At 48.0% G+C, this 27,631-nt stretch overlaps 1 protein-coding gene across 2 annotated transcripts in view; it reads left to right on the top strand.

The window, feature by feature from the left end:
• Positions 1 to 19,785, top strand: part of Ptch1 (patched 1) — a 66,082-nt gene extending 46,297 nt beyond the window's left edge. Inside the window, exons 16-23 of one of the 2 annotated variants that reach the window (XM_005355325.3) lie at positions 2,215 to 2,357; positions 4,159 to 4,342; positions 6,018 to 6,298; positions 8,155 to 8,292; positions 10,180 to 10,322; positions 13,913 to 14,012; positions 14,488 to 14,742; positions 16,171 to 19,785. In XM_005355325.3, the coding sequence (XP_005355382.1) occupies positions 2,215 to 2,357; positions 4,159 to 4,342; positions 6,018 to 6,298; positions 8,155 to 8,292; positions 10,180 to 10,322; positions 13,913 to 14,012; positions 14,488 to 14,742; positions 16,171 to 16,713 (1,787 nt within the window). In that variant the 3' untranslated portion in view covers positions 16,714 to 19,785. The remainder of the gene's footprint in view (positions 1 to 2,214; positions 2,358 to 4,158; positions 4,343 to 6,017; positions 6,299 to 8,154; positions 8,293 to 10,179; positions 10,323 to 13,912; positions 14,013 to 14,487; positions 14,743 to 16,170) is intronic. The other variant, XM_013349170.2, reaches the window with a different exon arrangement.
• Positions 19,786 to 27,631: the final 7,846 nt, after the last annotated feature.

Genomic DNA, 27,631 nt, shown 5'->3' with positions numbered 1-27,631 from the left:
TCCCTAGATAGTGCAGAAGTCTCTCTGTGTGAACAGCACGCTGCTCTCAGTGTGGCTTTCCATACATGTGGGTGCTGGCTCTGCGCTGCCTCGGCTCAAAGCTTGGCTCTAACCTCAGTCCTCTCATCTGTAGGGTGGGGATGGTGATGCTCCTCAGGAGATGAGCTCTAGAACTGAATGCTAAGGAAGGTGGACGCCTGGAGTAGCCCTTGGTAGCCCTTGAGCACTGAGCCCTGCAAGTCTGGAGTCATAAAAGCTCTCCTCTCTCTAGCTTGGCAAACAGAGCAGGCCCCTCATAGGGGGTTGGGGAGTGGTTGGTCCTCCCTCTCTGTTTATTTTTTTTTCCAAGATGGGGGTGGGGAAGGACTTTGGGTCATAAAATAACATCTGCTCACTGCTGCCTGTGCAAACCTTACTGTGAAAAAGTCTGTCTGAGACTGCAGATTTCCACGCTGGTGGTCCCTCTGTCTGCCTGCCCCTGCCCCTGAAGTACAGAGCCCACGGGTGACCCAGCCTACATCCTGGAGACAATGCCCACATCATAATAGTGTTGGAGGGGAGCTTTTGTTTTATGGGCATCCCTACTTCCTCCCGCTCCCCAACCCCAAACGCCTTACCATGCTAAGCATTCACAGAGCATATATTTTTGTTGTTTAGTTTGTGTTTTGTCTTTGAAGTCCCCCTAGTCCTATCCTGAAATGAAGTAAAACACATCTCTCTAAGCAGATGTATCTGACACAGCAGGCACAGACAGGGCTCTTCTGAGCACCTGGGACTTAGGGGTCTACTGGGGAGGGGGCTGGTGGGGGTGTTGGGGAGAGAGCCTTCCAGGCAGTGCTTAGACCCTAAGGCTGGGTCACCAGGGCCCTGTTTTCTAGTCCAACACGCTTATCTCTTTACAGCTGTAGCCAAAGTGTCAGGTCTGTAATGATGGTTTTGATTACAGAGGCCAAGCCCAGCTGTGTGTGGTGAGCTGGTGGGCTCCCCATCCCCCAAACCCAGAAAGCTCTTTTCCTCCCCTCCCAGGGCTTGCGGTTTGTCATCTGTTCTCATAGAGCCTCCTTGTATTGGCCTGTGGCTTCCTGTTCTCAAACAGATCCAAATTCGCCCTGAGGTATTTCCCCGTGTTCCTTCTCCCCCCACATACCCCTCCCCGTGGAAGGGTGGCAGAGAGGAAGAGAACAGGAGGAGAGTGAATAGGTGTTGGCTGTGATCTTTACACAACCTGGCAGCACAGAACCCACAGCTTGTATTAGCTACACAAGTCAGACAGATGGATCAGATTGTCAGAGCCGTGTTTGCTCGCCCAGGCTCCAGGGGCAGCCAAGCTGCTGTTGGAGGTTAGGAGCTTGAATGGGATTTTACTGCTCTCGGTAGAACTTCTGGTCCTGTTGGGGAACCCCTGACGTAGCTCCCTGTGTGGCATGAAATGGTTAATGGATGTAGTGTGTGTCTCTCTCTTTTCCCTTGCTGCTTGATGGAATAGTCATGAAGTTAAAAGGAAAAAAAAAAGAGTTGAGCTATAGTCATGGTGGTGCGCACCTTTCATGCCAGCACTTGGGAGGCAGAGGCAGGTGGATTTCTGTTAGTTCCAGGCCAGCCTCATCTACCTAGTGAGGTTGAGGTATAGGCCAAGGCAGGCAAGGATGGATACACAGTGAGACCTTGTCTGGAAAAAAAAAAGGGGGGGATCTTTCTTTCTTTTTTAAAACAGGGTTACTTTATGTAGCTCTGGCTGTCCTGGATCTCAACTATGTAGACCAGGCTGAACTCACAAAGATCCGCCATCTACGCTTCCTGAGTTCTGGGATTAAATTAAAGGCTTGTGCCACCATTCCACCTCCCCTTTCTGTGTGTGTGTGCACGTGTGTGTGCACGCATACATGCACAATAAAAGGCATTGCCGTTGGAGTTTCAGGCAGTTGTATTCCCTCCAAAGTGGGTTCTGGGATCTGAACTCGGATTCCCTAGAAGAACAGCAAGGGCCCTGAGCCATCTATCCATCTCCTGGACTTTCGCTCCTTAGTTTGAGTAAACCGTGTATTTTCTTGTCCCCCTAGCAGCGATTGGTTAGCACGGCAGTCCTTTCTTAATTGAGAGAAAGCTGCAGATGGGGCCCCCCGCCCTGCCCGCTGTCCTCAGCGTAATCCCTCAGAACCAGGTCCTCTTTCTTGGTCCAGGCTTTAACGTGTTGTACGCGTTTGCTGTTCACAGGACTTCAGGATGCCTTTGACAGTGACTGGGAAACTGGGAGGATCATGCCAAACAATTACAAAAATGGGTCGGACGATGGGGTCCTCGCCTACAAGCTCCTGGTGCAGACCGGCAGCAGAGACAAGCCCATCGACATCAGTCAGGTATCCCACTGTTCCACCGTGAACAACCTCTGGGCAGCTGACCTGCGGAAGCTGGGCTGGCGGTGTGGCATTCCCAGGTTGTTCCGTGAGGACCTGAAATGATAGGAGGCGGTAACTGTGTGACCCCAAGCCGGCCAGAAGGCTTCCCTTTCCCTTTTTGTCAAGAGAGGGGATGGACGCCACAGCGATGATGGTGTTGACAGTGCAGGCTTTTCCCAGTGACTCATCCTGTAATGCTCATCAGTATGGTATATTCAGACAGGGGACACTAATGGATTTGTGGTTGGGTGGGTGGGCGGCTTAGGAGATCAGAGAGGTCACTTGGGCCCAGGAGTAGATGGTGAGTACAGGCAGCTTGCTGTGGCCTGAACATAGCAGACGGGTACGCACACTGCCCACCTTGCTCACCCCTCAGGAGTGAAATCTCTTCCCTTTGATAGTATTCTGTATCTGAAGCACCTGGACTCTAGCCTATTTGGTTTCCTCAGGCATGTTCAGGGTACATTTGCACCCTGGATTTGGAGTGAGTTCTAGGCCTCTTTGTGGGTAGTAGTTTGCTTTCTCTGTCTTTGGGCAGAAACCGTCGTGTTAATCATCTCGGCAGCTCTGTATACTATCTTCTCCCTTTTGCTGGCACTAAAGGCAACAGATTTACAAAGTACATGGTTCAGTCATTGTGGAGTGTGAGGTTTGGTGCTTTAGAGTGGCTTGCAACAGGCTGTCGGGTCTGACAAGGGTATGGCAGACCAGCCTGCCTGACAGGATAGCAGAGACGTACTGAATTGGACTTAGGGATCAGGGAGTCTGTGGGATGCCTGTGGTGGGGCCAGGCACCAAGATACCATTTCCTCTCCCGGGAGAAAGAAGAGCATGCCGCGTGCACGGAGGCCAGGAGCTGTGCTGTGTAATTCCAGAGACAGTCTGAGGACCTACAGTTGTTAGTGATCCCGTGGATTAATTGAATCCAGATCCCTGCTGTCTACGTCTCTCCCTCTCTTCCACGCTCTTTGTTCCTCCACACTCTTTCTCTGTGAGCTGCTGTCACTGGTGATTTTCATTTTGTTAAAAAAAGACCGAACGTTGGAAGGAGGCCTGGACCTAAAGTAAACAGGAAATTTTTTTTCGGTGTATCTACCATATTTATAATCCGCACTTCGTCTCATAGTGTCTTTGACTCGAGTAAAGCCCACAAGATCTACTGTGGGAGCACATGTGGCCCCTGAATCTGACCAGGGCTCAGAAGTGAGATTACTCAGAGAGGCCCTGGCTTTGCATCATTGTCTTCCCCTCTCTGGCAGTGGGCATTTTTTGAATGTGCAGGTCATCGGAGGCTGTGTTAGCAAAATTTATACAGATGTTGTTTTATTTTATAGCCCCTGCATTTACTGGGTGGTATTTCCTTCAGTGTTAACAACAGAGGTTAACTACACACAGACGTGGATGGGGATGCTTGCCAGGTTCCCCCCCCCCCCGCCCCTCCTATAAATATGTTTTTCCAAATTGTTCTTTACCCGCCTTGGCTGCAGACAGTCTCTTTTAGCATTCAGATTTAATTGGTTCAGCCAATTCCTGGGCCATCTGCAGAACCGTGTGTTTGCTGTAAACACACTGGTGATTGCATCCCCCCAATAAGTGCATTTTGAAAGACATCAAAGGTATTCTTGTGGGACTTGGGGCACTGTCAAGCCATGGGTATTCTGCTGTTTGTTGGAAAAGTGGGTACAAAGCTCTGGTCTCCCAGCAGGAGTGTGTTTTACCCCACAGCCCACTCTGAATGACCTCTGTTCTTCCTGTTTTGTAGCTGACTAAACAGCGTCTGGTGGATGCAGATGGCATCATTAATCCCAGCGCTTTCTACATCTACCTGACGGCCTGGGTCAGCAACGACCCCGTGGCTTATGCGGCCTCCCAGGCCAACATCCGGCCTCACCGACCGGAGTGGGTCCACGACAAAGCCGACTACATGCCGGAGACCAGGCTGAGGAGTAAGTAGCCGTCTGTCCAGAGAGGCTGGGCTTTCTCAGAGGCTCCTTTCGCTGCTGCCTGGAGCTCAGCAACAGCCTCCTTCGCTGACACTACCCAGGGTTCAAAAGTGTAAATAGAACAATATATTTCTCTTAGTTTAAAACTCCGGGAGACAGATGAGGGTGTGTAATGGAATACAGCCCTGTACTCTCACTTTGAGAAATAAGCGTTTCTAACCTCCTTTTGTAGCTCGAACGCCAGGCGTTTCTCCTGATGCCAGCTGTTCCATGTGAAAGTGGGGGACGCCTCCACACTGAGTGTTGTTTTACTATTGCCGAGTTTTATCGCTAGGGATTATATGTTTATCTTAACTTTGTCAACTCTGGTGTTGAAGGGATTTTTGGCATGTTGGGTCATTTCTATAAGCCACCAAGCACCTGTGCTCTGTCAGAGCTGTTTAAACTGGACAAGAAAAGTCTGTATACATCAGTGTTCTCCTCTTCCCTTCGCCCCTAAGCCCGGGGTTTGAAAGGTGGCTCTGTGTGGATTTAGTCTGCATTTATGTTAGAGATGTTAGTAGCAGCGTAGGCTTTGGGTGTAGGGCCAAAAGAAGACATGAGAAAGAAGACGGGTCCCTTTGCAAACGGGGCAGGCAGCTCTCTGAACTCCCCTGTACTAACCCCCGGAGACTGGTGGCAAGCAGCCAAGGCCTGTCTTAATGAAAATTTATAGTTGAGATTATAATAGGGGCAAATCATGTTTAGCAAGTCAACTGAATGACCCCAAAGGGTGTGGAACACACAGGGCAGTAACTAAATGCTTGTTGTGTGAGGATTTCTTCCCCTCTTGCTGAAGACTTAGCATTGCATTAGAAAAGCGGGAAAGGTTTAAGTCGCCAGGTCACTAAAGGACAAGAAAAGTCAAGTGTCTTTTTCTGCAAGGCATGACTCTGGGATTATTTGGGTTTTACAAATGGTCAGGGAGAGCAAATTGGACGTGGAAACGAAAGGTCGACATTTAAGTCCTACTACGGCATTTAGAGTTCTCACAAATGGTAGCTGCTTCTGGAATAATAAAATCAGAGGCTTAAAAATATACAGATTACAGGGCCTTCCACTGCCCATCCCACTGTTACCCCTTTGCTACCAACTGATAAAATCAAAGGGTTGGTTCTGGGCTCAGGACATGGCTCAGTGGGTATGAGCTTGCCACACAAGCGTGAGGACTGGGTTTGAATCCCCAGAACCCACATGAAGCTGGATGTGGTAGCGCATCTGTAATCCCAGTGCATAAGGCAAGATGAGACGGGGTGGGAAATGTGTCTGGGAGCTTCAGGGCCAGCCAGCCTGGGATATGCACAGCAAGCAGTAAGAGACTTTTGACGAAGAAGGTAGAAGGAGAAGATTGACATCCAAGGTCGCTCTCCAACCTCCACACGTGTGCCTGAATGCACAAGCACGTGCACACGGTACACACACAGTGAGGACAAACGGATTGTTAGTGAGAAGTTTTAAACCAACTCTGAATGTTGCAAAGGCCCAGAATCATTGTTTGTCCGTTTTGTTGGAAGATGGGTAATGAATGTACTTTGGGGGAGTTCCCGTCTCTGTATTTCACATCCAGCATCTGTGGCGTTGGGGTGGTGGAGGCTCTTCACCCGGGAGCCCTCACTCACACCGCTTCTCCTTTGTCCAGTCCCAGCAGCAGAACCTATTGAGTACGCTCAGTTCCCTTTCTACCTCAACGGCCTACGAGACACCTCAGACTTCGTGGAAGCCATCGAAAAAGTGAGGATCATCTGTAAGAACTACACGAGCTTGGGGCTGTCCAGCTACCCCAACGGCTACCCCTTCCTGTTCTGGGAGCAATACATCAGCCTGCGCCACTGGCTGCTGCTAGCCATCAGTGTGGTGCTGGCCTGCACGTTCCTAGTGTGCGCGGTCTTCCTGCTGAACCCCTGGACGGCTGGGATCATTGTGAGTTTACCATAAGGGTCTTTATGGAAGTCGGATTCCTTTTGGCATAGCTCTTTCTGCAGCCGGGAAGTTTTGTTTATGTCTGGGCCTTTGGAGGAGGAGGGTATAGATTGCATCATCTGTAAGATATTTATTCTACTTGAGGTGGTGAGGTTCATGGGGAAGGTAGAGCCCCTAATGGCCGGAATCTGTGTCCCCTCTCACACAGCATTAAAACGTCCTCGTGTAAGATAGGAGACTTTGTAAGTCCACTGCGTAAAGGCACTGAAATTTTATTAAAGAAAAATAACCAAAGCATAACTAATTTTCTAATTTTGAAGTCTTATTTAGGGCCTCATCCCCGCCCTAACCATGTGTGGCTGTGTGTTACGGGGAAGCATGCACAGAGAAGTTAGGACAGTTGCAGGGGTGGGGGTGACACCTGGGCCCTTCGTGCACAATGAACACTAACTCCTGGGGAGATGGAACTGCCTCTCGTCGCCAGTTTACCCTCAGATGTGAAGTGAGTCTCGTGTAGAGACTAAAATCCTGGCATTGTTTAAGTTCCGTGAACTGTGGTATAGCCTTTAAAATGCCAGAATTACAAAAACAGGTTTTGTTTCTGTGCTGAGTCTGGGCAACAGGTACATGAAAGGTAAATGTTTAGTCTGCAGAGGTCTTCACAGCACTTAAGCCATGGACGGCATCCATCTTCCACTGTTCCTCCCAACCTCTGCCACCACTCACTGCCCAATCCCCAAGCGAGAAAGTTCATTTTCTCTCCTTCCTCCACGTGGCGGAAGTGTGGGGGGAGGGCGGTTCACAAGAACCTCCTTGGCCCAAGAAACTCCAAAGTTCTGCACTCATTTTTACAAGGAAGATGAAAGGCTCTGAAGCCTTCCCTTAAACCTGAGGGTCTGTGCTGTGACTCCTAGCCGCTCCCGCTCCCATCTCTTGAAAGCACAAAGGCCCCATAACCTGACACGTGTCCCCAGTTTCTTCCTTTGGTCTCCAACCAAAGCACAGTTCCTTTACCTACAAAAACCTTTATCCACCCCATCCTATCCGCTTTCTTTAGGTTACAGACTATAACAATCAAAAAATACTGCAGTATGAACTCACTTTCTGGTGCTTACGGTTAAAGCCTTGTTGTGAACCACAGTAGCCCTGGGTATTGGCTCTGGGAGCCCTGTGTGCCAGAGACTGCTGGGGCTCAGCTTGGGTCTATTAAAGCAGTACTGTATTTGAGTCACCTATGTTCACCCCCTGTATTGTGTTACTGAGTTGTCTCTAGTAACTGTTGCTGATGAAATAATAATGGGTAAAGGCTGGACTCTCATGGTCTACTTCTTCATAGATGGTTCAGGGTGTGCTCCCTTCCTAGGATAGGAATATTAGAAAAATAATTTGCAAAGAGTATTAAACTGGTGGATAGCAAGATAGCTCGGTCAGGCTGGGTGTGGCGGTGTGTGACGAGGGAGGAGGCCTGACCAGCCCGGCTAGCCTGATAGTAAACTCCAGGTCTCAGTGAGAGAACCTGTCTCAGTGGAGGCTCCAGAGAACACCTCCCAGCTTTAGTTCTAGCTTCCATGTGTGTGCATACACATACAAATACACACCACGCACAAACACACACACACACACACTAAACTTTGTCTTAAATCGTTTTTTAGCCTGGACAGTAAGTTGTCCTAACATCTCCTTTGCAGTAGGAAGTTGAAATATAAGACATGAAGTTGTCCAGAGGTAAAGGAAGTCAGTATTTTTCCATAGTATTTCAATGACAGGTACATTGTTGCTCCCTTGTTGGGATTGTTGGTTTGCCCCACCTAGTGTACCTGATGCCACCTTACTAATTGCTGCGTGCCCTTTTCAAGGTCATGGTCCTGGCTTTGATGACAGTTGAGCTCTTCGGCATGATGGGCCTCATTGGAATCAAGTTGAGCGCTGTGCCTGTGGTCATCCTGATCGCGTCTGTCGGCATCGGAGTGGAGTTCACCGTCCACGTGGCTTTGGTATGGGGCCTTCTTAACCTGGGCCTTCGTCTCCCATATGTCAAGCACAGTTCTCCCTACAGAGTCCGAAATGTTTGAGGGTTCTTAGTCCCTTGGGGAGTCCTAGATAAGATACACGGGGAGTGAAAAGGACTGCACCCCCCTGCAGTGTGTAAGGGCTGTGCACGTCCATGCAGTTGCACGTCCATGCAGTTGCACGTCCATGCAGTAGCACCTCCTATCCTGGAGTTGTCACTGTTGTCCCGAGACAGTCTGTGTGTTTAGGTGAACATCCACACAGTTTTAAGTACAGTCATAAAGTGGGGATAAATACAACAAGACCACCCTCAGAGGCCTGGTGGGGATAGCGTAATTGAGGGTGAGGTGAGTTGGCAGCCGCAGAAATACCCTGGGGCCTGTGACTGAGCTCAGGTGCACAGCCCTGCAGAGCCTGCTCTTCCACCTCAGCCCACCCAGCTCTGTAGACCTCCCAGCTCTGATGCATCCATGCAGCAGAACACAAGAACCAGGGACGCTTTCACAGGGACCTTGGCCTTCTGTTTTTACACACTGCCTGTGTTGGAAGAAATTAAGCTGAGAGAGAGGCTAGAATCCAATACATGACCCAGCTATCCACACTGATGAGAAAATTGGTCGAAAGCCTTGCAGCAAGCGGTGTGCAGTTTACGTTCTGACTACAGCTGTGCTCACCTCTCAAGTACCTGGGGCTAATAGAGGCATTCAGTAAATACGTATTGACTGGTATAGTGTTTGCAATGCCCCAGCTGGAAACTCAGCTCTCAGCCGGAACTAAGGGATGCTGGCTTTGCTTTTCCAGCATGTGCTTGGAGCTGAGCACGTGGTGTGTGCCTTCTGCAGCCTCTCACAGGTTATGGATTGGCTGTTCAGAAGGAATGTTTTGAGGCTATTAGTAAGATGATGATTTAGAATCAGTATATTAGGTAGGTATGTGTGCACGCGCGCACACACACACTTGTAGAGGCTGGAGGGTAACAGATACTCTTATTGAGGCACCATTCACCTTATTTTGGGGGACAGTCTCTCACTAGTTAGGTTTACTGATCAGCAGAGTCCAGAGATCTACCTGCTGGGATTATAAGCCCGGACCACCATGCTTTGGGTTTTGTTCAAGATATGCATCTTCACTAACTGTGGCCCAATATGAATGAAACCAAGTACACGTTCTAGCAGCTAAGCAGTAAAATCTTGAGCATATGTTTTGGAGAGAAAGGTAGAGGCAGCCTCCAATATTTCAGGCAGACCTGAGGCTGAGACTTTAGCTCAGTTGGTGGAGGACTTGCCTGGCTAGTAAAAGCTCACAGCTACCTGTAACTCTAGCTCCATTGGATCTCATGTCCTCTTTCCTGTCCTCTGTGGGCACCGGGCAAGCACATGGTACATAGACATACACCCATATGCATAATACTTTTCTTTAGAAGACCTAGTAAACAATGCTTTATTTCTTTAATATCATGACATTTTAAAAAAAAATCATCCTTTTGGCTTTCTTGCTACATTTTCAATTATTTTTTTTTTAACAATAGAATAGTTTCTTCGTAGTGTCTCCACCTACCTAACATGAACTTAAGAATTACTTCTGGGGTGGGGGGTTATAGCTGGGTTGGTAATATGCTTGCCTCACCTGCTGGAGGCCCCAGGCTCTATCCTCAACACCCCATAAACCAGGCATAGTAGCACACACCTGTAAACCTGAGCACTCTAGACGTGGAGCCAGGGGGATTACGCGCAGAGTCGTTCTTGTGTAGTAGTGAGTTTGAAATCAATCTGAGATACATGAGAAGATGATAAAACCCAGGTGTAGACAGAGCTGAGCACTTCACCACGTGCATCCAGGAATGTGACCGTCTCCCTTCTTCCTTTGCTCAGGCCTTTCTGACAGCCATTGGTGACAAGAACCACAGGGCTATGCTTGCCCTGGAGCACATGTTCGCTCCTGTTCTAGACGGTGCTGTGTCCACTCTTCTGGGCGTGCTGATGCTTGCAGGGTCCGAATTTGATTTCATTGTCAGGTAAGCAGAAGTGGAGTAGAGAGCCTGTATGGCTTATTCCTCTGTCAGGTAGGTAGCACATCTCAGCCTGTCTGAGGCCCACAGACAGGCTCTCTCAGAAGCTTTCTAGTCTGGCAGTATCTTGGAAAGCGGAAGGGCAAAGGTTAGAACAGAGGCAACTCCACAGCCTGAAGCTAGAGTCACCTGGTATCCCAAGTGTTGAGGTTCCAGTTACGTCTACAGAGAGATGGCTGCAGGTTCCGATAATTAACTATGTTCAGCTTTGGTTCTCTCTCCTTCAGAACTGTGGGAGGGGCTGGGCCTGCGTGAAGCCTTGGATTCTGTCCCCCACACCACGTAAAGCTCTGTAGCCCCAGTCCTTGGCTGTATACTGAGTTTGAGGACAGACAGAGACGCATGAGACCCTGCCTTAAAATATAGAAAGAAAACTTAGCATACCTCCAGTGTGGTCACCTAGCTGAGTCTTCGTCAGTGCTGAACCTCTGACTTCAGGGACTCCAAACCTGGCCTGTGTACTCCTCTTGGATCACAAGGCAGGATTTTGCTACTTGGTATGGATGGGTAAGATGATGACTTTTCCAAAGTATAAAAGACAGTGAGTTTTCATTTTGAAAAAGAATCTTAAGATTGGAACCAGAAGGAAACTGTACTCTCTCAACGGTGCTGTTGACTTCACAAGGTGTCTGCTCCTAGGTAGAAAACCATGGTCTGTTGCAAAGAGGCCAATCCAGCGTCCTCAGTATGTAAGATACCGGTGTGTCTTTAGAATAAGGCAGAGCCCAGAGAGTGTGTACAATGCGCCACACGTCTGGAGAGATGACCTAATCAGGCTGTTCTTGGTAGCGTTGTTTGGTTTTTCTTTTATTGGTTCTCTTCAAAACAGAATTATACTGTGCTTCGCTCTGGGCTAAAACTTGTGTAGAGTTTGGCTGCTCCTCAGGCCATGCCTTAGGAAAAACACTACTGTGTGTTTAAGGCAGGAAAGAGTGAAGAAGACTAGAAAATGGTTTTTAAGGGGTTGGGGGTTTGGGGTTTTGTTTATGAAACAAGTCTCATGTAGTTTAGGTTTGCTTCATACTTGTGATGTAGCAGAGAATAGCCTTGAACTTCTGATTGTCCTGCCTCAGCCCCCGAAGTGCTAGAAGTATTGGCGTGCGCCACCACATCTGGCTCTCATCAAGATTTACACTTACGCAGGCCAGCCAAGGAGGGAAGCTCACCTTTCCAGACGAAAAGAGGGCTTTTAGCTAGAAGTTGTAGCTGAAGATTAATACAAAACAAGCATTAGCTACATTGGGGGTGTAGCTCAGTGATACAACAAGTACCTGGCTAAGGTGCATGGGGCGAGCCGGTTCAATCCCCACCACCAGAGGAGGAAAAAGAAGGGACCAGTCTTGAGGCATAGCCTATTGGGCAGCCAAGCTTCCAGAGTATCCATCTTTCTGGATGAGGACATGGTTGGCTCACTATTTGGGGGTAGAGTAAGCTGAGGTTGGATCATTTCAGTGTAGACCAGCATTCTCTGTGAGATGCTTCCGGATAATCTGGGGGCTACTAAAGTGCAGACTGACAGGGGCCTTTCCAGACAGCTCTCCGGTGAGCCCGAGCATGCGAGTTTCACACAGCCTACTGACAGGTTAGCAAATTGGTCAGTAGAGTCTCCTTTGCCAAACACTGGTGAGGTAGCTGGCTTGACTTAGATCTTGATTTGGGTTTGCCTTGTTTTAAATGGTTGGTTTGGCATTTCTCTGCATGCCCTTACACAGGTTCTAGCTTTGTCTTTCTGGTACAAAGCTTTGGCATGGTCTCTTCCAACACAAAGGCGATACCAGCCTCTTGAGGGCCATTTTTTGTGACTACTGGCGAGTAGCACATAATCTTCTTGGTTGTGTGGCGTATACTCTGCTGGGATTGGGAGATTCAAGTCTCAGCAGGCAGTTCAAAGCCAAGAGAAATAAATGGAGGTGTGCTGGAACCTTGCAGATTAGCCGAGAAGCTAGCGCCCAGCTCTACAATGGACACAACAAAGCAGAGCCCATTTCCTCACTGTCCTCACTGGGGCTGTGCTTCTCCCCTCCCAGAGATATCAGGGTTCCTGTTTCAAGCACTTAGAAGGGCTTCCCATTTTCTAAAACAGGGCGGATAAAGTCCTCACCGGAGTTGAATAGATGAGCAGACAGTGTATACATGAAGCCGTCAGGAATCTAATTGGTCTGTTTATGCTGCAGCTAGATGGATGGGATGCAAATGTCTTAATGCCTGCCGCTGATATATGCCTCCGCTGAAAGTCCCACAGTTTACGTTAGAGCAAGACGTTGGCGGCTTGGGTTTTTACTAATGCAACTCAGCGGGTTTTAGTGTTTACAATAGCTGTGAGGTATTTGTATTTTTATAGGGATTCTCTCTCCTTTCATCTGATGTCAGAACATACATAGACATGGCATTGCAGGGTGGCTGTTCAGTTTTATGGTCCGGGGCACCATTAAAAGATAGATATTTGGCCCTCCCTCTTTCTTTCCAGAACATCCTAACCCCACCCCCACCCCACCCCCAGCCCAGTTCCATCAAAGCCCTAGAAATCATTAGTTCCAGAGAAGCATCCTTGCGTGGAGCGTGCGCCCTCCAGCTGTGCATAGTGCTGGCCAGAGGCGGTCCCTGGCTGACAGGTTTACCTTGGGTATTCTTGAAGGATCCCAGACCTTTAGCCCTCAATGGTGGGAACGCAGAACTCGCTCTCCACTCTCCCTCTTCTGTCGTGGTGCTTCAGCCTTTCTGTTTGAATTGGCTGACGCAAAACAAGAGTATTCAGAGATGCTAAAGTGTTCAACAAAAGATTGGCCCGCAGAGCAGCCTGACATTGTGGAGTGCCTTCGTCCCGCACAATGGGCAGGGTTTTCTTTGCAGAGCTGGTTCCTGTGTTCTAAAAAAAGGTTGCAATCGGAGCTATTTGGTAAAACTGGAACCCAGAGAATTCTAGGCAGAAAGTTGTGATTAATGAAAGCCCAGGGAAACCCTTACCTGATGCGCCGGAGACTTAATTAGAGATTCTGCCGTAAGAGGCAGGGGCATTTCACAGTGGATTAGCTGCCTGCAGAAGCGGGCTGCTTTTCCTCCTGGGCCAAATTGTTTAAATTCTACACCCTTCACTTCATTTGTTTAAATTCTACACCCTTCACTTCATTTGTTTAAATTTCTGCTGGGTTTTCGTGAGCGGGGCCCCTCGGCATTGTCTCTGTGCTTTCAGGATGTTCAGCCATTCATTTCACATTCCATATTTCTGTGTTGGTGGAACACGTTCATAAATAACATTACAGGCATGAGATTTCAGCAAATTAACAAACTAATTTTTTTTTTCCTTTCATGAACTAACACTCTAGTGTGTGGAACGTCCTCCGCGGAGTCGTAGGGTTAAAAAAGAACAAAACCCCACGCTAATCTTGTGTTAGAGTTTGAACTGCAGTTTTGTGGCTGACTTTTCAGAGCAGTGGGATTGTTGAGCTGAGCCCTTGGTGCAGAGTAACATTTGGGTGCCTGGAGGGCAGAACTCTTGCTTTTCACGCTGACGGTCCCACTTCCCTTTTGTTTTCCAGATACTTCTTTGCTGTCCTGGCAATCCTCACCGTCTTGGGGGTTCTCAACGGACTGGTTTTGCTGCCTGTCCTCCTGTCCTTCTTTGGACCCTGTCCTGAGGTCAGTGATTACCAGGGTGAGGCATTCACCCCGCAAGCCACCTCCTTTCCCCAGTCCCCATTTAGATATTTAAGTTCTGCTGATGGCGTGACCTCTTTAGTAAATATTGAGCAACAGTGGCTGTTTTACTGTTCCGCTTGATAGCTCAGGCTGGGGGCTCCAGAGCAAACTTTGCTTTAGGTCAGCGAATGGGCAGCTTTAGTCTTTGGGGATATGTAAAGGAAGGTTTTCTACTTCAGATAAGTGTGTGGGCTTAACAGGCGTAAAAGGCATCCGTCCTGCCTCTCTGGCGTTGGAAGACATAGGCACTGCTTTTATGCCAGTATCTTGAAGGTCTGCCAGATGGCAGGGAGAGGGGAGTCGATGCAGGATGATGTGTGGGTTCTCCTGTCAGGTGACAGAGGATAATGAACTTTAAGATGGGCCAACAGATAAACGAAATGTAACACTTTTAATCGGGAATCTTCGAAAACAGGTGTCTCCAGCCAATGGCCTGAACCGGCTGCCCACTCCTTCGCCTGAGCCACCCCCGAGTGTTGTCCGGTTTGCAGTGCCTCCTGGTCACATGAACAATGGGTCTGATTCTTCTGACTCGGAGTACAGCTCGCAGACCACTGTGTCTGGCATCAGCGAGGAGCTCAGGCACTATGAGGCACAGCAGGGTTCCGGAGGTCCTGCCCACCAAGTGATTGTGGAAGCCACAGAAAACCCCGTCTTTGCCCGGTCCACTGTGAGTCACCTGGGGTACTGGGAAGGATTCATCTTTCCTCTGGCAGTGGGCCAGGAGGTCCAGGGGAGGTCCAGGGAGATCTGAGCAGCAGATCTCACAGACAGATGGGTGCAGGAGAAAAGTGTATACACCAGGTCAGATCACAGGAAACTGCCAGCATGCCATTCTTTGTAAACCATGACTGAAGCGGCAGTGTCCACATTGTTGCAGGGAGGCATAGCTTGCCTAGAATAAATACTCAAAGCCCTGGGGCTCATCCCCAGCCCCACCCTTAGTCAGCGTGGACTCAGCTGCAGGCCGTTACCCCTTTTCCCCTTTCTGTCCTTCTACCCCACCTACCATTTCAGAATATGAGGAAATGGAATAAATATTGTACTGCCATGAGAAGCTTTTTTTTTTCTTCTCATCTCTATTACCTTTAATTGGCCTTGGTACAAAATTATTTTAATTATTATCTAAGGCTTTCCCATAGCTTTGTGGCTTCAAGCTCTTGACTGTTATAGATGCCTGGAGATCTGTTGACGCTCAGAAGCATTCTGAGTTCTTCCCTTAATTCCAGAGGGTAGAGGAGTCGACAGGCTCCTTCCTTACCCACCCTAGTCCTCCAGTCAAGATATGCTCAGCCTTAAAGAGCCGAGGAAGGCTCCAAAGTTCCCCTTGCTTGCCCAAGGCCCCCACCGTCCTTACAGGAAATGTGTACTCGAGTCCCAGGCCAGAGCAGCCTTCCATGAAGGAAAGAGTGGCTGGCTAGTGAATTGTGTCGTCGTGGTGACACCCCCCCCCCCCCCCCCGCCCTCATGACGATGCCCTGCTGAGCTGCAGTGTGAATCTGGTTTTGTTCAGCGGGAGCCTAAAAATAGGTACAAGCTCAACGACTTTGAAGTTGGTCACGGTCCTTTTGATTGATGTGGCCACTGTGTTGCTCGGGCTTTGTACAGAGACCCAGAAACCAGATTCCTAATGGCCAGGCAGAGACAAATGTGTCTAACAGAACTATCAGTGATGGCAGAAGTTTGCATTCTGCTCTTCAGTATGTTAGCTCCTGGCCACACCTGGCTTGGGGCTGGGGGCCGGGGGTCAGGTGAAGCAAGGCTAACATATGGCCCAGACACTGGAACCTTGATGTCTCTAAAAGCTACTGTATATGATTGCTTATGTACCAGTATCCCACCCTGTCTCTTGGCCGTCCAGGGCCAGACACTTAGCAGTATTTTTGTGGAAAAGAACCCAGGGTCTGGAGAGACTGGTCAGTTGGGTAGCTGGTTTGTGGATGTTCCTGAAGCTGTGGGCAGCAGCTATATGCCTCCAGGCAGCTGCGCTGGAGCAGGCAGGATCCACACCCTGGATGTTACTAAAGGAATGGGTTTTCCTCTGTGGGTGGAAGGATATCACCTTGCCTCCCTGTGCTCACCTGTGTCACCTCTGCAGGTGGTCCATCCTGAACCGAGACATCACCCTCCCTCGGACCCTCGACAGCAGCCGCACCTGGACTCTGGCTCCTTGTCCCCCGGACGACAAGGCCAGCAGCCTCAAAGGGACCCCCCTAGAGAAGGCTTGCGGCCACCCCCTTACAGACCGCGCAGAGACGCTTTTGAGATTTCTACTGAAGGGCGTTCTGGCCCTAGCAATAGGGACCGCTCAGGCCCCCGTGGGACCCGTTCTCACAACCCTCGGAACCCGACGTCCGCTGCCATGGGCAGCTCTGTGCCCAGCTATGGCCAGCCCATCACCACCGTGACGGCTTCCGCGTCTGTGACCGTCGCTGTGCATCCCCCACCAGGGCCCGGACGCCACCCCCGAGGGGGACCCTGTCCGGGCTACGAGAGCTACCCTGAGACTGACCACGGGGTGTTCGAGGACCCCCATGTGCCTTTTCATGTCAGGTGCGAGAGGAGGGACTCGAAGGTGGAGGTCATAGAGCTGCAGGACGTGGAGTGTGAAGAGAGGCCGTGGGGGAGCAGCTCCGACTGAGGCCTGTGCCCCAGGGGTGCTCTCCAGGGTTTCCTGAGCACGAGCACACCCCAGACTGGACCCTGGGGGACCTTTCCTCCCCAAGGCAAGGCTGGTGCGGCCAAACCAATACAGTTCCAAACTGGATTTCTTCGCACTAGTAATCTCTTGAAAGCAGTTTAGCGGCGTTACCTTGCGCCTGTTTGCCGCCGCCGCCGCCCGCAGCCGTTCTAACGAGCACACAGATGACCCTGCAAGGTGAAATGAATTTAGTCCACAGTCAGCCCACTGTAGAGTTCCTGTGCTCTCAGTGTCCACCCGGAGTTACAGGCTGTGCGACGTGAGAGGCTCACGGCTCTGTGGTCGTGACCGTGATGTGACTTCCCCTTTTTGTTTTCTTTTAAAAGGTAATTAAAATCTGAAGCAAAGAGGCCAAAGATTGGAAAAAAAAAAAAAACAAAACAACCCCGCCCCCACCTCTTTCCAATACTGACTGCTTGAAGAGAACTGCTTGGAATTACGGGAAAGCAGTTCATTGTTACTGTAATTGATTGTATTATTTTGTGAAATATTTCTATAAATATTTAAGAGGTGTACACATGTAATATACATGGAAATGCTGTAAAGTCTATGGCCTGGGGCCTCTCCACTCCCGCCCCGGAGTGGAGAGACCACAGGGGTCCCTCCCCCTGTGTACATTCGTCTCTGTGCCGCAACCAAGCTTAACTTAGTTTTTAAAATCTCCCAGCATATGTCGCTGCTGCTTAAATATTGTATAATTTACTTGTATAATTCTATGCAAATATTGCTTATGTAATAGGATTATTTGTAAAGGTTTCTGTTTAAAATATTTTAAATTTGCATATCACAACCCTGTGGTAGGATGAAATGTTACTGTTAACTTTTGAACACGCTATGCGTGATAATTGTTTAACGAGCAGACATGAAGAAAACAGGTTAATCCCAGTGGCTTCTCTAGGGATCGTTTATGCAGTTCTCAAGGGTGTGTTTCCGTGTGTGTGTGAATGTGTGATCTCTCAGTGTACTGTACTGTGATTTGTTTTGTTGCTCTTCTTGTTTCTCTTTGTTTCCTATGACCTTAGCGCTGGCCTAGTCAAGCTGGGAAAGTCCAGGTCCCTTTCTGTCTCGGTGCTGGTGGAAGTGTGCACCTGTCATCTTTGATGCTTTTGGCAGCTCCTGAGGTCATGGGACCTCCCCTTGTGTTTCAAAGAGAATACATTCTCATAGGTCCTAACGTGGGGTGTTCGGACCTCTGTGTATGGAACCAGCCGCCTTCATTGGCGGTGAATCTCAGCTGGGTCGCGAGCTGACACCCAAGAGAAGTGTGACATTCATTGTACCTTTCTGATGACCAACGCCTACACACAGCCTCCCACCCCCCATAACCCAGCTACAGGCAGAAAAATCTACATCATTCAAGGTCTACACTCAGACCTTTAGAAATCTGAATCCCCCTCGCTAAATGGGCTGCCTGGTTGGGGTGTGCTGATGGTGGTACAGTCAGCTGTTGTGGGACGTGAACTTCTGAAGACTTCTCCATGTGTCCTCGTCCTCCTGTGCACACTCCCTTTCCTCCTCCAGTGTTAGAATTCATCCTGTGTGGTGTTCGTGGACGAGCAGGAAAATGCTGTCCCATAACACTCTTTGAAGCCGATGTTTAATCTTGAAGTTTGATCCAGGTCTCTTTCCCTGAGGTTTAGGCTTCTTTGCCTCTGGCCAGAGACCAGTAGACGGTAGTGCAGTACCCTCCCTTGTGAGTGAGCACCGAAGGCTTGTGTCAGAGGGAGGAAGCTTGTGTCCCGTGGAAGCTACTGTGACGGGTGCACTCTGCATGCAGTTTCCTTCCACCCCTCCTGTCCTGCGTGCACGTTTGTAAGGCACTGAGCCCCTAGTAGTACCAGCACTCTAGTAACCTCAGACCGTAACGCTCATCCCCCAAACTGTAAGGTACTAATTGGAAGCCACCTGTGGCTACCATGCGTGTGCGTGTGTGTGAGTGTGTGTGTGTGTATGCCAGAGGCCCTGGCCACCCACTGCTACTGTCTTAATGCCTGTCAAGCCACTGTCTGCCTACCCAAAACCAGCTCTGCTCAGATAACTTGCACCCTGAGTTGAGAAGGGAGATGTAAAATTCTGAAGCCGCTTCCCTGCAATTCTTGGTTGTGTCCATCACTCCTGAGCCTCGCTCGCGGCATAAGGAAGTTTGTACAGCCCTTGGGTTTCTGTGTGTCGTGAATTGCATCAGCCAAGGCAGGAAGGACGCAGAGCTGACAAGAGACTACAGTCTCGGAGTGTGTGTGTGTTCTCTGTCTGTCTGTCTCCTCATAGTTTTATTTTGTCTGTATTGTTTGTTCATTTGGATGTTTTAATTTTTAAGAGAAAAGATCTTTGCCGATATTTATAATTTTGTATCATAAGAATGTCCTCCAGAGTCTGTCATGCCAGTTTATAGCAACAAAAAAAAAATTGCAGGGATTTTATTTCTATTGGAAACACTATTGCGGTTATTATGTTTTACTTTTGAACAGAAGTTTTTATTTGTATAGAGTGCTTACTAATGTTAAATAGTTCAGAGTATATAACATCTACATTAAGGACTCGTGGTAGGTTTTAGTGTCAGGAGTTTAAAGGAAATAAATATTCAAACTGGGTCTCGTTGTCTGCCAAATTGGGTGGGAATGAGTTTGTGTCATTTCAATTACAAAGATGAAAGTATGCCATATAATTTATTTATATGAAAATTTATTTTTGTAGTGTACATAGTAGTCATCAAGTCTTTTGACAGAAGTATATTTTTAAAGAATTTATATGTGATGAAATCCGTAATGTCTGGAACTTTGCTGAGACACGAGAGTGAGGACACCTTCCGTTGTAAATGGCCGCACGGAAGAGAACACATTTAACAGTGTTAAGAGAGAGTGCAAGGGAGCAGCTAGCCGTGGGATTGGGAAGTGTTGGCGCGAGCTTTGTGACCTGGTATGGTTCTCAGATGAAAATGTACAAAACTCTCTAAATATTAATGTTCAAACACTGATAGAAATTCTAACATGAATAAAGATAATATAACTCGTTGGTTTATGTGCCTGTTTGTGGAATGTTCCTTAAAGTGTGCATATAAGAAGTTCCTGGCCATCTGTGCGTGTTTCATCTTGCTAGCCTTGTGGAAGCTGTTTTGTGTGTATTTATGGACCCTGAGAAAGTTCCTTAATGACCCTTTTAAGTGAGTGTTCCCTTTTCTTACCTTTCCATACACGTACTCAGGAAATATGTAAGGCCAAATTCAATCTAAACAGAATTGGTTTGGGGAGGTGGGCCGGCAGTTACATGGGTGCCTGCTGTTCTTGCAGAGGGTCGCTAACAACAGTAACTCCGGTGCCCGGGGATCTGATCAGGGCCCTCTTCTGGCCTCTACTGGCCTGTACACACACATGCCCACACAAAGACAATGATTTAAAAATTAGAAGTATTTTAAATACAAGACATCAATAGTAACACTGTAGCTGGTGATGTAGCATTAACTGACCTGAGACACCAGTAGTAACACTATAGCTGGTGATGTAGCACTAACTCACCTGAGACACCAGTAGTAACCACTAGCTGGTGATGTAGTCCTCACTGACCTGGTACAGGATGGTTCTTCATTGTTGAATCTTTGATCTCTTGATCATTGTCATGAATGGCTGGAAACAACACCCCTGTTTGGGTGTTTTGTTTTTGTTTTCAAAACAGGTTCTTGCTATCTAGTTCTGGTGATCTTGAAACTCACTTTGTAGACCAGGCTGGCCTCAAACTCACAGAGATCCACCTGCCTCTGCCTCCCAAGTGCTGGGATTAAAGGGGTGCACCAGTACTCCCAGCTTAACACCCCTGTTTTTAGTCACCTGTGTTTTGAATCTGTAAATACGTGATGAAGATAGGAAAAGTCCTATAGAGGGGCATCAGTCAGCTTTAGCCGAGACTTCCTTCTGGCTTTGTATGGATTTGTCAGAAGACAGCTATATCTGTGTCTGTACACACTGCTCATGTCTGCTTTCACTCTATAACAGCAGAATTGTGTAGTTTGCGGTGGTGATTGACTGGCCTGCAGACCTTGAAATATATACTTTCTGGCCTTTAAGAAGAAACCTGCCAGTCCCTCTTAAGACAAGAAAGTATTTGGCCAATGCTACTCGAGTGTGGTCCATGAATCAGCATGCCTTGGAAGCTTGCTGGAAAAGCCAGAATCCAGTGCTGCTCCAGACTCACTAAATCAGAGTCTGTGGGAGGGAAGCCCAGGAGTCTGCTTTAACCAGTGGTTCTGAAGCACCAGAAGAAACAATCTCTAAATTCCTTCCAGGCGGATGTGGCCTTGGTTCCCTAATGCAACTCAGGCCGAGTGGCCAGCACAGGCCAGATTCTGGAAACAAGTGAGATCCTGACTCTTCTGTGTGGTCTTTCCACAAAAACACATGTTCCTCTGTGGGAAAGAGTCAAGACCTGTGAACTTTGCATTTATGTCTGGGAGTCCAGGCAGAGGAATTCCCTTCCCAGGGTTCTGCCACACACAGCTGTGATCAGGACCTCAGCAGAGTCTGTAGACCCCTAGAAGAACAAGGAGGAGATGTGGGGCCCTCTGTCTGCCCTTCCTGCCTAGAGACTTTCCCAGCATCCATCTAGCCAGCTCTGGGCAAGTCCCTGGAAACCTTGGAAGCCTGTGTGTGCTGTCTATAGATGAAATATGAATGCTCTCTGAGGGTGGAATCTGAAGGTGAAGAATGGTGATGGATTCTTGGTCAGGGATGGGATCAACCGCACCCCACACTCTACACTGATTCCCCTATCCTGGACCCGAGTTCCCGTCTCAGGTCGCTGGGGCCATTGTGTGGAGACCTAAGAGTAAGACTCAAGCCCCGCAGTGATCTCCAGTTGGGTCTGGGGCAGAGGGATGCTCAGTCAGTAAAGGGCTTGCCATGCAAGCTCGAGGACCTGAGTTCAATCCCCAGGACCCAGGTGAAAACGCCAAACAGTGCTGTGCTTGCAATCTCAGTGCTGAGGAGATGGAGACAAGCATCCCTGGGGTTTGGTAGGCAGCCTAGCCAATCAGCGAACCACTTGGAAAATGTGAATGGTTCCTGAGAAACAACCCCGGAGCTTTACGGTATATAAGCACAAGAGCATGTGCACACACGCACACGGACACACACACATACATACACACCACACATACACACAACACATACACACACTACAAACACATGTGGAATCAAATAATTTATTAATTCGATGACCTCCATCATAGACACTATCTAGGAAAAGAAGTTAAGCATTGTTTTATGTCTTACAACTGTATCTCCTCCTGATAGAGTTACTGACCTGCTCTTGAGCCCTTCTGTAGTGAATTTCACAAACAATGCTAACTTGGTTCCAGAATTCAAGTCAAGAGTATGTGGACTGTAGTCATATTTCATTTGTGTTTTAGTAAATGAAGTTTGCCTGAAGGTTAGAGAGAAAAACAGCCCCACTGGTCAGCCTTACAGACCAGGCAGTGGTAACACCTCTAATTTCAGCAGCCACACTAGTTGCCATAGAAACCAGGAGATACATGCCTTTAATCCCAGCCCTGGAGAGGATTACAAAATAGTAGGAGACAGCTCTCAGTCAGTCCCATTCTGAGATCCTGGAGGTAGGATCACCATTTTGGACTGAGGTCGAGCTAAGAGCCAGTGGCTGGATGTTTTACTTTTCAGATCTTCAGGTCAAACCCCGATTTCAGTTTTTATTACTCGTGCTTCAGATGACTCTCTAAATCTGATCATGGGAAATACTACCAGGATTAATTAGAACCCAAGCCAGGAGGAGCTTTCTTTGCTCCACAAGATGATGGTTGATTACCGCCCAGTTTTGTTTTTGTTTGTTTTGGGTTTGGGTTTTTTGTTTGTTTGGTTTTCTGAGACAGGATTTCTCTATGTAACTGCCCTGTCCTGTCATTGCTCTGTAGACCAGACTAGCCTCAAACTCCAAGCTCAACTGCTTCTATCTCCTAAGCACTGGGTTTAAAAGGCAATTTTATGTTTTTAATTTCATTTTTACATTTATTGTATATGTGAGGACAGCTTGTGAGAGTCAGTTCTCTCCTACCATGTGGGTCTGACAGTAGAACCCAGGCTCTCAGGCTTGGTTGCTGGCACCTTTGCTTGCTAACCCATTCTGTCAGCCAGTTTTCTATGTTTTATAATTGATGGATAGCTGATAAGAAACTTTATTTTTAATCACGTTAGCCTGGGACAAGATTTTAATCAAACTGTGTACCAAGGTCTGCCATCTCTATTCAGGACCTGGGATCCTTTTCCTTTTCCTTTTTCTTCTCTTCCCCATTCCCTTTCCTCACTCTTTCTCTCTCTTCCTCTTTCTCTCCATCTTTTTCCATGTCTCCCCTTTTCTCTTTCTTGATCTCTCTCTCTCTCTCTCTATCCCTCTCTTCCTTTCTTTCTGTCTTTCCACAACAACTAGACCACTAGAAGCTTCAGGCCTCTAAACTACAGGCACCAGTCATGCTGATATAGACACAGTTGTTTTGTTTTTGTTAACTGGCGTCCCAAAGGAAGAAGTGGAGTTGGGTCTACTAATCATCTGAAAAGAACTTTGGCCAGGTTTTAATTGCTTTTAATGAAGGTTATACATAATGAGAACATATTGTAAGCATGAGTCTGTTAAATCATTCACATAGTCATGACGGAGGATGTGCTGGGCACCATTTTCCCCATAGGTGTCCTGCCAGGAAATCAGAACAACTGTCATTTTGAATCTCTGTGAGAGATACCCTGGCCTGTTCAGATCGTGGAACTCCAGGAAACAGAGGGACTTGGGGCTCTGTTACAAAAAGAAGTGTGGCCAATGTAGGTGATCGAATCACAATGGACATAGCACAGCTGGGACTTCCAACTTGCCGTGACTGAGAGCAGATTTCTCTGAAGTGGTTCCCTCTTGAAGCAAAGGGAACAGAGCTCACATGCTTCAGGTGTCTGCATGCAGCCTGTGGATGCAGCCTCATGTGGCCAAGGAAGACTATAAATGCGAGCCCAAGAGAAATCTATAAATTTCAAACATGAGAACTTTTTCTTGAGATTCTTTGGGGGTGGGAGTGTGCCAGGCTCCACGCCCCCGTGTCTGCGCTCTGTGTGCTGGCACCCAGTTTGCGAGCGTTGGGCAAGGGGCTGGAGGTTAAAATACGCAGACACACACAGACAGAGAGACAGCGACATGGGTCATCCTTGAATTCCCTAAGAATGCTCTCTTTATTGTGTTCAGGGGCAGATTATATAGAGATAGCCACGCCCCAGCCAAACCCACCAGAAACCACTCTCCTGCCATCAGGAACTCCTGAAGGTCTCGTGCTCAGAGCAGCTGTAGGCACGCAGATCAGGAGATTACAGGCAATTCAAGACCTGGGGTCTCACTGCTCCCAACAGGGGTGAGTAATTAGGTTGTACAGGTCTCCAGCATGAACTTCACAGATCACAATGCCATATTGTAATTGTGATGTCGGAAACTTGGACACATTGCTAGGGGGAACCATCACTGTAGAGACACAGAGTCCCTTCCCTAAAAGACCAGAGACCTCAGCAAGCAGCAGCGTCTGCTGGGAGAGGCATGGGGAGCTCCACGACACGTCATTTTCCTGGAGAGTGTTATCGTGATTCATCTGAGGATACCAGCACGTGACGTCAGAGCGTGCAGAAACGGTAAAGTCAAGCAAGGTGTTCCTAAGAGAGCAACTGTAGGAAAGGTCTCTATCAGTGACACCATCTTTACACACAACGGGCAACTTGTGTTCTCTCAGAAAGCAGGGTGGAGTGGATAATAACCTGTTTTATTTGTATAAAGGAAAAAAAAAAACTATGTAGACGGAGGAAGACCTGAGCAAGTTCCGACTGGTGAGTTATTATATAATAATGAGGTTGCAGGAGGAAGCCCAGGTGGAAATGCCAGACACTCCTCTGCGTAATTACGAATGGGGATCCGTGGCAGAGGCAGGTGGACAAGTGTTGAAAGCTTTCACAGCTGGAGGAGAAGCAAGATGAGGCAGGAATGGAGAACAGCAAGAGACCCCCTGCCACAGACCAGAATCAAAGAAGCACCATCAGAGACGGACAGGTCGGATGAGCAGAAAGCAAGGCCAGCATCTCAACAAAGGACAACGCACCCTTCAAAGAAAGGCCAAGCAAGGAGGCGATACTGACAGCGAGAAGCTTGTCAAGAGCTGGCCAAAGGCCTACAGGAGGTCTGTGGTTTACAACACTAGAGGTGGCCCTTTGTGCTTGAACTCCAAGGTGCACTTACCCTTGTTGTGATGGGCATTTTTACCCTTCCTCACAGATCCCACCTTGTGTGGCATCATAGAAGGTTAAAGCTGCCAGGGACCCTTGCCACCTTATAGCCTAACATAAGCCAACAGCCACAGCAATCAAGGTGGACCAAAATAATCTAATGTTTGTTACCTCCTTGACTTCATGTTTCCCTACTGTTTTATGGACTAATTTCAAACACGCAGGGGACTCCCATCCATACTGCTGTTGGAGCCAAGGAACCTTGAGTCTTGTCCCTCCAGGAGCCTGTGCAGTTCCCTGCACACCCAGCAAATGTTTGTGCTAAAGCAAACAGCGGCAGTGAAGGAAGCAATTAGCAAATCTCTGAGTTCTCCTTCTGATTACACCTAAATTCCAAAAGCTAGTTGGCTAAAATGTTCTTCCTTAATTAGAAGCAATTAATACGTGAAACTAGGTTTGCATTTCACAGGAGTTTACATTTCGCGATTGAAATCTCCAACTTCATTTACTAATGGTCTCTAATGGCCTGTAATCATAAGGCACACACAATTACAGGGGGATTTTCAAAGTGTCAGAATGGAAGAGTGTCTGAACTTAGGAATTATTCTCCCATTGCCGAGTACATGGCCAAGATCTGCTGTAAAACACATGTCATGTGTACACATGCTTGCTCAAACACTTCACAGGAGCACATTGGTGACATTTGACCCCCTCAGGATTTCCCACTCTCAACTGTCATCCCTCAGCATCTAGAACCCTATAGACAACCTAAATCCTCACATGCTCAAGTCTCCTGTAGAATATGGTGTGACGCTGTCACACCACACATCCTGCTGCAGACTTCAACTCAACAGTACTTACGCCTGATACAATGTAACTGCAATGGAAATTGTTATTCTGAATCATTAGGATATAACAACAAGGTAAAGGCCATCATGTTCCATACACGTGTACCTTTTTTTTTTTCAAATACTGTTGACTCAAAATTAAATAAATTCATGGGCGTAAAACCCACAGTTCAATGACTCTCTCATCCCCTCTCCCCGAGGAGATGTCTCTCTCTCATTTCACTGGTCAAGCTAGATACTCCTAACACTGAAGCCTACTGAAATCCATCTGTAAGTAACAAGGCTAGGAGAGGCCTCTTTCCTTAGTGTTTGCTGCACTAGCAAATCTGAGTAGGGCAGCACACGTCTGTAATCTCAGCGTTGAGGACACAGAGGCAGGAGGATTCAGCTTTTCCTGATCAGCAAGCTTCTGGTACCAATGAGAAACCTTGTATCCAAAATCAAGGAAGAAGGTGCCTGAGGAGTGACCCCCAAGACTGTCCTCTGCTCCACATACATGCATGCACACATACACGAACACCTAGGCATACACATAGATAAATACGTGAACATGCTTAAGCCTATCCCTGTGCACTGTGAAATGAAACTCTCATTTTTATTTATTTATTTATTTTTGCTTGATGTGTGACAGGCATGCATCTCACGAGCTCGATAAACAGGGCTCATCTGCAGATTCATCATGAGCCGGCAGCCGTGGGGGCGGTTAGAGAAGATGAGGAATAGGTGGAGGTGGCTGATAGGAGCAGAGAGAGGCATCTGTGGAGTATGGGGGTGAGCTAAGCTGAACGAGGAGACCTCTGTGGGGGGGGGGGCTTGACTGCAATTCCTCGTCACACAGCCAAGTCTTCTCATGCAAAGATGTTCTAAGATACAAGTGAGAAAGACAAGTGAAAAACAGAGCCTGTTTTCTTTATGTTTTAAGATTGATTTTAATTCATGTGTATATGTGTGTGTCTATGTGAGTGTATGCCATGTATGTGTGGCGCCCTTGGAGACCAGATGACAAACCCAAGGGTGTTGTGTTCTCTGTCAGCCCCTTAAGATTTCTATTTAGATGTTGGAGGGATGGCTCAGTGGTTAAGAGCACTGGATGTTCTTCCAGAGGTCCTAAGTTCAATTCCTAGCACCCACATGGTGACTCACAGCCATCTGTAATGAGATCTGACACCCTCTTGGGGCCTGCAGATATACATGGAGACAGAACACTGTAGACATAGTAAATAAATCTTTTTTTTTTTTTTAAAGATTTCTATTTAACAAGTCAGGTTTGATGGCACACACTTTTAATAGGAGGCAGATGCAGGTGATCAACCCCAGACTGGCCTACAAAGTTCCAGGACAGGTGAGACCCTGTCTTCAAAATAACAACGAAAAAGATTTCACTTTAATAGATGTACCATATGCTCTTCAAAGTGGCTGTGGTTTAGCCTTGTCCATGTCTCCGCCCTTTCTATCACCGCCTGTTCTTGGAGGACAGGTGTCTTGTTTAGCTTGTTGTCAACAAACCTGGGAAGAGGGAACCTCGATTGAGGAATTGTCTCTATCACATACATTCCTTGGATAGGTCTATTCAGGCATTTTCTTGGTTGCTTATTGGTGTAGGGTCCAGCTTATTGTGGGAGGTGCCACACCTGGGCAGGTGGGCCTGGTTTGTATAAAAAAGCAAGCTGATAATCCCAGCACTCGGGAGGCAGAGGCAGGCGGATCTCTGTGAGTTCGAGACCAGCCTGGTCTACAGAGATAGTTCCAGGACAGGCTCCAAAG

This window comes from Microtus ochrogaster, chromosome 16, assembly GCF_000317375.1.
Source record: "Microtus ochrogaster isolate Prairie Vole_2 chromosome 16, MicOch1.0, whole genome shotgun sequence".
Classification (NCBI taxonomy): Eukaryota; Metazoa; Chordata; class Mammalia; order Rodentia; family Cricetidae; genus Microtus; species Microtus ochrogaster.
This window is presented reverse-complemented; position numbering and strand designations above follow the sequence as displayed.